The sequence below is a fragment of the Penicillium canescens genome (genome assembly GCF_028828765.1).
Source record: "Penicillium canescens strain IBT 15451 chromosome Unknown utg000004l_segment0_segment0, whole genome shotgun sequence".
In the NCBI taxonomy this organism is placed as follows: Eukaryota; Fungi; Ascomycota; class Eurotiomycetes; order Eurotiales; family Aspergillaceae; genus Penicillium; species Penicillium canescens.
This window is the reverse complement of record NW_026703966.1, coordinates 6,015,327-6,027,415: the sequence shown is the minus strand read 5'-3', so window position 1 is coordinate 6,027,415 and position 12,089 is coordinate 6,015,327. Positions and strand designations below refer to the sequence as shown.

Sequence of the window (12,089 nt, the reverse complement as noted above, 5' to 3'; positions counted from 1 at the left end):
CCTTTTCCTGGCACGACCATCATCCAAGGCGTTTTTGAAAAGGGGCTGATAAGACCTGACAGAGGATAATTCGTATCCCAGGCATTTGCAAATCACCTTTAGGCTGGAAAAAGTCAGTCATGGAAATTGAAACAGAAGTGATTTACCCACGACGTGCGGTTCCTGAAAACCCTCTTTACGATCAAAGGGATTGCGAAGGGTGCCGGTGAGTCTATAGATTCGGGCAAAAAAAGCTTTCATGGATATTTGTTTCCATTCTCTCCAAAACTTCCTTTGGATCCACAGAACAGTCATTTAGCCGGGCGTAAAAGCTAACGGGACGCTGGGCTCGACAGAGTTAGCTTGTCAAGACAACATAAACACGGTCATCATACCAACACAAAGGATATCCCAGCTTCTGGATGCCCATTTTGTCTTAGACAAGAGCGATACGAGACTGTTCGCCCATTTGGCGCCACGAACAAGTTTGACAAGCTGTTTGGAAGAAGCATCGGATCCGAGAACTTTCCGCATAACTGCATGGACGCCATCTTTGTCTTCGATGTTTTCCAATGCAACTGCACAAAGAGAAACAAACACCAAATTTTGAAAGCATGCGAGTTGTTGATTCAGCATACCAAAAGAGACCATACAGCTGGCGTATTGAGACAAAATAGAAATATCTGTCGGCTTGGATGGCACCTCTGCCAACTCCTTCGCTGTTCTCAGTGACGCAAAGCTCGGTGTACCCGAGCCACAATTTTGAACCAGTGCCTCGAGGTATTCTTTGCGCTGAATTTCATCAAGAGCGGAAACCCAATTTTTCCAAATTTCTGATTCGGGTAAATTGTCAATGAAGCTGATAAACCTTGCTAGGGTCTTGAGCTGATGCTTTTTGCTCTGGTCACGTGCACAATTGCCTGTCCTATTTGATTCAAGGTGGACAGTTGGATTGTATTCGATAATGTTGAACGCGTCAGGATTACCGCCATCTTTGTGTATACGTCCTTGTTTATCGGAATCTTCCGGGGCGGGTTCTGTGTCACCATCAGGGCTTTGGGTTTCCGGTGCGATCTGAATTTGACGTGTGTGGCGATGAGGTCTTTCGCAAACCTCGACCTGATTACGGACTCCGTTGAAGTCCGCTGGGCTCGATGACATTCCAAGGTAGGTAGATTGTCGAAATGGTTGTCCAAGAGAGTCTTCAAGCTGAAGAATTCGCGCTTCAAGGAACAGAATATAAGCAGCGTCGTCACCCTCAAATGGAATCCGGCGTGTCATGTTTGCTGTGAACAGACCAGGGGAAACAGAATCGCAGAGAAGTGAGACTACCTTTTCGTCCTGGCCCCCTTCCTCAAGATGATCTAACAGGGGGTGCCATCAAGTGGTTGGTTGGGCCAGATCAAGGGTCCGTGCTGGGCGCTTCTGTAAGTCCTATCACAGGAGGTGTAAGAACCATCACACCGCTGTCCGATTTGTTTGTAAGAATATCTAAAAAGTTCCTCATACCCCTTGGGAAAGGCAATTTTTCTGCCTGCTTTTTTTTGCCTTATGAAGTCATGCGCCACCCCCTGTTGAGGTAACTACGGTTCCGGTGTTACCGCGCAAACAAAATTATCAGGCTCTGTTTTATCATGGCTTACACTCTCGACTTTCGAAGATAGATATTTGGGGTCCCAACTTTCAAATGGATGGAATCGGCGTACAATCACCTCGGGGGGCCACGATTGCTTGCTTTCGTGAGCTGGTTTATCTCATCACCGATCTTACAGGTGCCAACAGCCCTAACCAACCTAAAGGCACCCAGCGGATTGCCCCTAATGCAGTTAGTCACCAAAGACTGACAATAGCAAACGTAGTTGGCTGCCCCTAATCTTAGGTCCGCAGTACCTAAAGAGTCTACCGTCCCTTGACGGCGCAACGAGTTATCCCTTTTTAATGCGATAAACGTTTGGATGCTTTATATTATGAGACGAACCACCTATTGGTTGGTCTTCCTAGGATTAAGGGCTTAGTTGGGAAGTCCGCCCAAGACTGCTCGTCTCTAGCGCAACAGAATTTGGAATGCAATTTTTATCTTGACTGAATCGGGCTAATGATCTGGCAACCCGAGCATCCTGATAGCCATTTCACGCGTCGGTTGAAAATTGTTTCGTTTCTGAGACTAATCAAGATGACTTGTTCTATACGAGACTTTGTAGGGCTCAGCGGTTTCGTGATACTGTTTTCCTATGATGACCTCTAGATGGCGGATTCATCAGGTGAGTCACATCACTCCATTCACTGTTCCGTTTCGCTGGAAGATTTGATGATATTAAATGACATCCTCAAAACAAATAGAGTCTTGCCTCTCCTTGTTATTAAGACGCTAATGTGCTTGGGACCCTACTCAAGGCACCGAATATCTCTGCATTCCTTCAAACCTCAAATAAAAGACAAACCATGCGGTTCCTCAAAAACGGCTTACAATTTCACGAAGACAAGCCTAGGATGACTCAGATATCGAATGCACTGGAATCGACCTACAATCACCTTGGGAGCCTTGTTTTGATGGAAGCTCCTCTATTATTTCGTCACTTACCATTGCAGCTCTAGCCACCAAGCACTGACCCGAATCAGGGGCACTCAGCTGGGCGACACCGGTCTCTCGACTTTATCGGATCAGGAGCACCCGGCTGGGTGCTTTCAATAATATATTGAATGTTCTGGACTCTCCTATGATCATCTGCTTGCCGTAGGCATCCTTGGCCTAACTTTGCTCCTCGTCTGCGATCTATCTATTAAAGTTTGACAAAGGCTACAAAATCTCGAAAACCTTTGCTTTTTTAATTCAAATAACGCTTAGACATCAAAAATTCCAGTCCGCTATGCAAGCTCGCAGTCAAAAAACCACCAGTCTTGTCGCAAATACAGGAGATCCCGTACCAGATGTAGTAGGTTCAGTCATGCTACGTATGTGCAAAATGACGAATATAGCAAAAAAAAAAAAAAAAAAAAGAGGAAAACCTTTCGAAGTAAGTCGCTTGCTTGCATTTTGTTCCTGATGAATCACTCGATGCAATAATCAGTAGGACTAAGAACCTCAAATATCAGACTTCCCCCACCGAAACCTGCGGCAAGTATGCAGCAACAAACTCTCCCTCTCCAAGCATTACTTAATACTATCTCAAAAAAGCACCATGGACTTCTCGATCATTCCAGTCGAAGATATCGATATTCCCTTTGCCGATCTTCAAGCAAAGCAAACCGAGATTGAGCGATTTTCTGCCAGTACTCTCATCTTCATTTGTGACCATCACGAGCCAATCACCGCATACGTCCTTTGTTGTTAACGGGACCCACTCGGCAAAGACGAAACGGCAACGGGAAAAAGAACTAATGGCCCTTCTCCGGGAGCCACCTGGGGGGTCTCGAGAGAACTTCGATAAATCTATTTTGAGCACCGCTATACGTGAGAAGGAAGAAGAAGTCAACTTGCACGGCTCGCACATTTCTCGTCAGGTCTACATGGATTCGTGGATACACAAGGGAGTTCCGATGGCAAGATACACGTTTCCTCTGGAAGTTCATGAGCCACTCAAGCTCCAACGAACATGGTGCGACAGCCAGCAGCATCCCGTCGGTACGAATGAAGGACCCATACGGTTAAGGGAAGATGAACATCTTGATTACTGTTGGGTTACGGAAGCACAAACCCGTGTTTCACCTCTCTACGACGAAAGGAATCCTTAGCATCAAAGAGGACTTGTTATGCTTGAAAGCAAGAGGAGATGATCCTTGACGCTTTTATGCGGCTGAAGAATTCTCAATTTGATATGACATACGCTTTGTAATGGATTGATAGTGGAATATTACCTTTCGGGCGACTCTTCTGAGATTGATTGCTTGAGGCCACACTCGGTCTTACATATGTCCCCCTTCGACAGATAACTCGCTGATAGCGACCTGTATAAAGCGACGGCTTAGAAGAGAATGGTCCGGGTGGCGATTGTGGTGTTGACCATTATTGAGGTATATAGAGACTAAGAGATCTATGCGGCATTTTTCCCGTGCCAAAGACAATGCGTGTCCTTTTTGAGCCTGCCCCAAATTACGAATATAGAATGCAACACTGGAACATCTATCTTGGGCTTTTTCGTTTCTGCATTGATTCCGTTAGAATTGGTTTTTCTACCTCAACTATACTACTCTTCGTACAATGCACCGCACCCTCTTAATATCAGAATTTAATCGCGCAACGGGTCTTGGCTCGCAACTTGTACACAGGCAGACTTGTTCACCGAGAATCATGCACATTAGTAAACTTGTCAGTAGGCCCAAGGCCAGTCAAATATGGACCAATCCACACAAGGGGAAAGCGACTAGCACAGGCAATTATGCCTTAAGTTCAAAACTACTTTTGGACCATGATAGTTCGCACACGTAAACGTATACACAATCGCTAGTAATTTGTCTTAGTCGCAAAAATTTAAATTTACAACTCAAGCCCACAGCAAGCAGGGCCCTACAGCCAAAGAATGAGGCTTGATAATCATATAAATCTTCCTCGAGTACATCCAAATTTACGCTGCTCTATTCCAATTGAGAGCTAGTCGAGGTGCAAATACCAACCATGATTCGTCCTGACGAAGATCAATTCAATCCAGGTATGTTCATTTAATTTACTAGTGATCTTAAACCAGACTAAGCTTGGTAGACGCAGTGTACACGATACAACAGGGGTCAAGAAACCAGGCGTCCCACCTCCACCGCCAAAGTAAAGACGAAGTTTCAGCCCCCTTTCGGGATATGATATAAATACTAGCTGCCCAAAATACTGTTCCTATGCCATTGTACACAACGAAGAAAACACCACAGATCATCAACAGATTATCGGTTTTCATCTCCACTCCAAATACCAAACCCCTCAGAGATTCTTGCTTTCCCACCTAAAATGTCCGAACAACCTGATGAGGCACTTCATTCTCTCCTTGATACCTTTGCCCCAGGGCTTTCATGGCTTATCCGGCTAATCTCGGCCGCTCTGGGCGTTAACATATTGTCTTCTGTTCTGCCGTTGGTTGCCCTTCCGATCATTTCGACATTCTTACTGCCGTCACTTTCGAGAGCTCTGGAACCCATTATTTCACTATTTGTCGCCTCCGCGGAAATTAGACACCGGAATAATCTATACCCCCAAGTTATGAGATGGGTATCTAGTGTCAGGTTTCGCAGCTGCTCAAGCTCGGTTATCGTTGGAATTACGGAGGCATTCGGATTTCTTTGGGATTCCAACGACGACTCTCTTAAGTATGTGGAGACAGAAATCCCAGCATATCGAGGAAAGATAGAGAAGCTTCGCATCACTCCGGGACAAGAGCGTTTCCATTTCTTTCGGTATCAGAAATGTTGGTTTGCCTTCTACCGCGACCCACACCGGAATGCTCTGGATCCCTTCTCGAGAAATGCCGAGAACATCACTATTTATTACATGTTCTGGAACAAGGCTGTTTTTGAAAATCTTCTGGTGGATATCCAAAAATTCAATGTTGACTGCCGCCGCGGACAATTGGCCGTGTTCTGTGCACGCCAAGATAAGCGGGATGCGGGCTGGCAAAACATGTGCGACGAGATTCCTCGGAGCCTGGACAGCCTAGCACAGGATAAAGAAATGAAGCGAGAAATGATCGAAGATATTGAAAAATTCCTCAGCAAAGCCGTTACCGATTTTTATCGGAAACGTGGCATCCCGCATCGACGAGGCTATCTCTTCCATGGCCCACCCGGGCCTGGTAAGAGCAGCTGCTGCAAGGTGATTGCCACCCACTTTGAGCTTCCGATATATATATTCAACCTCGCCACTGTTGATGATTATGGCGTACAAGAATTGTTCCGCACACTACCGGCCCCTCCTGCACGCTGTATGGTGGTACTTGAAGATATAGACACCACCGGGATTGATCAGCGTGGAAATACAGTGAACGAAGAAAAAGATGCATCTCGTAAGAAAGGAATAACGCTGGCAACTGTTCTGAATGCGTTAGATGGCATCGGAGCGCACAACGGCCATATACTCGTTGCCACCACGAATGCTAAACCAACACTTGATCCGGCTCTGACTCGACCTGGACGGATAGACAAGCAATTCGAGTTCCGAAACCCTGATGCACCGACCGTACACGACTACTTCTCTTTCTTTTTTGGTAATGATGATGCCGATGCAAAGTTCCCGAATACAACGCTTGATCAGCTGGCCAGTCAATTTTCCGATGTTGTCTCTCATTTGGCCTTGTCACCATGCTACTCTGCAAGAGTATTTCTTGCAGTGCAATGAAGACCCGGTGATGGCAGTCAAGAATGTGGCGAAACTAGAGTCCACCGACCTAAAACCGGCTGGTTCTTAGAATTACCAGCGGCGATTAAACTTGAGGCCGGTCTACTTCTGAAGATAGGAATATTATTCGGGTACACACTACTTTCTTTCATCTTTGCATTCGAGAACTTGAAGTACAATCCTATTGTTGTGGCACTACCAAACGTTCGGAGGTCTGCAGCACTCAACAGCAGGACCCAGAGAAACCAGCCAATTGCACATAGATACCTCAAGTACAAATCAGAGTTCGTTCAACTGATTCAACGGCTACCCGCTCCTCCGTATTCTTTTGTGTGGCAAATCTGGTCGTTTCGGGAAACCCGCCTGACAACACGCTAATACTAGCCCCTGAGGGTATGAGACGCCTTCAATACAATCTGCTAGTTAATCTTTCAATCACCGTCCTTCAATTAGTACGAACATGTAGAATCCCTGCGATCTAATGCAAGGTTCCAAGTAACCGGTCTCGAATATGGAAAATCACGGATAGGCCCCTTATCGCTGGATAGTGCAATTACCGTAACATGTAACAGAGACTCTGCATAGATTTCTTTAGCCATTTCTGTTTGCCGCCATTAATAGTTATCTGTCTGACTGGATGCATGAATGGGACATAGCCAGAAAATATATAAACCATGGCCGGACCAATATTTCCCACCTACCAGGCAACATTTTTTTTCTCTTTCAACTATACTTAACCATACTTTACGTGGCAGACTTGCCTTGATTCACGTTAAGAACTATACGATGGATCACCTCAAGACAAATGAAGAACCTACGCTGCCCGATGACCCATCAGCTAAGGCAAAGCATATTTTCAAACTTGTCAAGGAGTCATTGTTCGAAGATGTCGAATCGGTCTCCAAGACTTTGGAAGATACAGACCTCGAAGATTGCATGTCTTTGGCGAAACATATTATTGCGGCCAAGCCCGAGCTCAAATCAACACTGCTTCTAGCTCTAGATAGAAATACTCAGTCTGACTGGGATGACTTCTATTCAAGCATTGTGGAAAACTACGACGAATGGGTTACGGTCACGCCGCAGGTCCTTCTCGCAGATGCGGTATTTTTATCAGAGGCTTGATTACAATCATCTGGGGCCCTGAAGATCGACGTGGAATGAATCCTCGGGTGTAAGTATTTTTTGTGCTGAGCTTGGATTTTGCTAATCTATCACAGGAATATCATACGAGAAAGTTGACCTAAGCCTCGGGATGCTTCAGGGCAGAACATTCATCCCGGCGCCTAATCTGAAGTCGTGGGCGTTGGCATGGCTAGAAGAGACATGTGAGGACACTCTTTCACCAATTTGTATCTAGAATTTCTTGATCGAGTCTTAGAAACGAACCTTAAAGTCTATTCACTGTCCGTTACTCGCAACTCATCATCCAAGGAGAAGCATTTCTTTTTGTTCCGGGTTAAAATTATTCGCATAACCAGATTTCAGAATTTTGAGCGGACGGAAATAGACTGATCGTATTAGAAAAAATGGACTGCATTATATCCAAATTCAAACCCAAGCTCAAAACGACCCTGGTTGTGGGAACACACCCCATTGCTTCATATTCAAGATATACTGCTTTGGTTATCAAGATCCTCTAGGCTTATACTCGGTTTTTCGAGAAAGGCATTTTCATCGTCGATTGCTTTATCTCTGCACTTTTTAATTTCCGCTCCCTAAGTAGCAATACCCGGAAACAATGAAAAAGCAGGTAAGCTCGGCAAATATGCCGTAAGTTTAGACGATGCTGCACCAGCAAAATCCTTACCATATACCTTGTGATGCCGGCCCTGATCTTTCATTTGAGGAAATAGGCGATTTGATATTGTCTAATATCGACGAATGGGAGTCTGACGGCTCGTGGTGCCGCATAAGGAGAAGGCTGTCAATTGATTTGTGTCTTTATATTCCATACCATGACGCGCAAGGATATAAATGCTTTCCATTCCCTGGGGAAGATTACGTTCCAAGAGGCGAAGATATTTATTGGCATCTGACTTGAATTATTCTGGGCTCAAAATGGAGATATGCCTCTCTGCAGCAATTACATACCTGATGGTCTTGAAATTAGAAGTGAGCTTCGCTTTCCGTGTTGAGGAAAATTACTAACCAATTAACCAGCCCTGGGATATGTTGCACATCCGGGAGCAAGATGAAAAAGCTGTGACAATAGGAGCAGCGGGGTGGAAGCTAGAGCCTTCCCTGAACGAGATGAAAAGCTCCATATTCGGGTGCGCATTTCTTCTCGACCACGGAGGGTATTTTTGGTGCATGGTTTATCACACACTGCGGCATTGGAGGAATTCAGAGTGGAAGCCACTATCCGGAATCGAAGGCCTTCGAGTTGGCAGCAAAACTCAAGAAGGACTACTGCCTCGATGCCCTGTGGTCTATGGCAATACTTCCGCTTTGGTTCCATTCACTGTGCTGGAGATGACGACACCTGGTCGAACAATGATTTGGCAGGCTGAGCATCCGGATAGCCAGTACACGCTACGAGTCAAGGCCCAATTACTACGCCAAATTTGTAAAGCAGCTTTGATTGGAAATTGGAAGTATTTCCGGCGCCTGATCCTCAGCTTCGCCATTTGTGGGTCACGACTGTTGTTGATTGTCATTGTCATGACCCAGGGGCTGGTAAATACTGTTTGGGAACGGATCTCTGGGAACTCTTTCGAGCCACTTGAGTGATTGTGCGCATTAGGTATTTTTCTTTTTTTCCTTTTCGTTATGAACTTGGGCTACCGGGCTCGAAGTCACCCATCAATGTGACGCAATATCATTCCTTTTACTACTCGTTTGCAACAACCTGGCCATTGATTCCAGCCTTATTTAGAACACTTTCGAGATGGTAATCGAGACCTTACACTCTGTCGGGATAGATCTCTACTTAGCATGCCTTTTTCGGCGTTTATAGAAGTTCAGCTACAAAGCAGATACTCTCCTCTTTCGGCAAGACATTATTATAACATAATAATAGGTTGCCCGGTCCGACAGAAGGGTGAGTATACACCATGTCTAGAACGTACTCTAGATGACGGATTAACCAACGATCATGTTGGACGGAAGAAGCGGAGAGGCTATAACTGGGTTCAAGGTCAGCCGTCCTACTCCACTGAGGTAAGTCTGAAAGTCGCGACGTCTCCTGTCAATTATAAAGTTACCAATCGCCAGACCAGCATTACAAGAACCTTCATTTTTATTCATTGAATGACCTTCCTATTCCAAGAGCTCGAGGAGTTAGCAATCTTAGTGTACTATGGCAGCTCGAACTAGTACAGCATGCGAAACTTGTCGCACTACTAGGAAACGCTGCGCTGGGGGACCTCCTTGTCAGAACTGTTTTGAACGGGGGAAAGAGTCTTGTGAATTTGTCCTCACTGCAATTAGCAGGAAGCTTGTTGCACAGCAGGCAAGGATCGAAAGTGACGCATGCGGCCCGTGTCTCACGAACAGCACACTTTGCAGGGGAGGACCGCCGTGTGAGGAATGCGTTCTACGTGGAAATGGAGCATGTACGTTTGAGCTTGGCTCGCGCAGCGAGAAGCACCTGGCAAGGGCCAGATCTGCCTGCCTGCCGTGCCGCGCCAAGAAAATCCGCTGCACTGGCAAAGGAGTTCCGTGTGTATCATGTACTCTCCGTGGAATTGAAAGTACGTGTGAGTTTGCAAAAACAGTTCACACGAAACCCACAATATCGCATACACCTCTATGTCAGTCCGATATTCCCGCCGAGTCATCCTGGAATGCAGTACTAGAGAAGGCCCCAGTCCAACCGGCTGAGAGCCGTCTCCATGAAGAGGCTTACAGTATTCCGTCATCCTACACCTCCACTCTTGCTGCTATTGATACGAGACAAGCATTCCACGATGAGTCAAAGGGAGTTACCACTCCACTTTCCAAAACCAGCAGTCTGACTGCCCTGTCGGAGCTGGGCAGAACTCCAAGCCCAGATGTTAGCAGTTCCGACAGTGCTGTTAGCCCATCTTCACTGGCAGGGTGCGCTTCATATGAGCAACTCCTCGACGTCCTCCCAAACCGTGAAGTGATTGACCATCTTATAGAAAGATACTTTACATCTATTTCCATGGTAAAGTTGGCCTATCAAACTGCCGAGATATGTTCACTAACATCACGCTAGCTATGTTGTGTCATCGACGCCGCCAGCTTCGAAACTGAGTATGAGGCATTCTGCCGCAATTTTAATGTCGCGCCGCAATCCTGGCTATCCTTGCTTTTTGCAATTCTAGCACTAGCCTGCCGTGCGGAAGAAGATTCTGGAAGAGGCTGTTTCTCCGATGATTTGTCGATGCGGTACGAGGAAGCTGCCTGGCACTGTCTGTTGACCAACGACCCACCATTTGAAATATCACAGAGTTCACTGAAAGCGATGGTACTCATAATCTATGGTCGCACACACCGTGGAGAGGATGTATTCAGTGACCTGCAACTGGCCTGCCGTGCGGCAATTTCTAGCAAATGTCATGTGGATACCGAGCAGTGTGTTGTCCAGCCCAAGGTTTGCGAGGAATACCGATGTATTCTGGTTAGCCTGAAAGCCATGTTTATGCTCAACGCTCAGATGCACGACTACTACCGCAACCCGGTACTCACCCAAGGTATACAGCTACTAACTGATATCTGCAAAGAGTATCCTGAACATTCAAGCCTATCAACAGGTACCGCAGAATTATCTCCCAGGGAGACGACGTTTACCACGTTGAATTCTCAACTGTTGAAGATATCAGACACGATCTGTGTGAGCGCAGAGCGTGGTTTGATGTCAGAGTGTACCCTCGCTGTCCTTGAGACTGAGCTAGACCGTATGGAGAAAGCCTGCAGCGAGCTTAACACCAAGCTCGGTGGACCTGGCGCGCAGTCAATCTCTCATCAAGGCGGCTATGATATACTGCACTGCTATATCAACTATCTGCTTCATCTTCTCTTTTTGCCTTATCTTCAGCGATACCTAGACGGGGAGACGACACCAGAAACAAGATTATCTGCATTGAAGTGTATTGCTTTTGCAAAGGCTACGTTGCGAGTATTCAATGTTTTGGCTGAGAGCATGCAATCCAAATCATATGCTTGGTATATGCGAGGTCTCGGAAGCTACTATGCTGAACAATCAGCATATACTCTCATCAGAGGCGCTGCAGGGCTCCAGGGAGAAAAGGAAGACCAAGAGTTCGAGTCTTTACTAAACCGTACGCTGGAAATATTTTCTAAGTTATCGGCACGCAGCATATTCTCTGCAAGAGGAGCGTTTATTCTCGAATACCGATGTATGCCTCAGCCACCCAAACGCTATTCTCCGGGTGTTATTATCTAACTTCGTTTCAGGATCGGATGTGAGGCTCTTCGGAAGAGGGGAAAGATACCTGTTCTGAGCATGATCATCGATACTGGACAGGCATGTCTTCGCCTTGAGCCGCTTGAAACATTGTATGCGTTAGTTTTTTAGACGACAGCTATTCATTCCTGTATTAAATGCCATATCCTTATGTACGCTTTTGTGTTCTTTCTGATGAAGTTAACAAGCCCCCGTCCATTAAGTCTGTACATTAAATCGTCATATTATTCTTTCTGGAAGAATTGTAATCCTCGAATTGTAGATAGACAGAACTTTGAGAGTGGAACCGTAAGCCTTGCAATGATTCCAGTGGATGGATTCATAATGGCCATAGCTGAATGGTTACAATGCATATTAGAAGACCAACAACTCCTCGGCCTTGGTTTCCCAACAGATACGTTT

General features: G+C 46.0%; 1 protein-coding gene across 1 annotated transcript; it reads right to left on the bottom strand.

Annotated features, from left to right (window-relative positions):
- Positions 1 to 345: 345 nt before the first annotated feature.
- Positions 346 to 1,260, bottom strand: N7446_007565 (uncharacterized protein; the record flags this gene model as incomplete). Its single annotated transcript, XM_058516310.1, has 1 exon — positions 346 to 1,260. The coding sequence occupies one exon, from the start codon at positions 1,258 to 1,260 to the stop codon at positions 346 to 348; it is 915 nt and encodes a 304-aa protein (XP_058373488.1).
- Between the last annotated feature and the right edge of the window lie 10,829 nt (positions 1,261 to 12,089).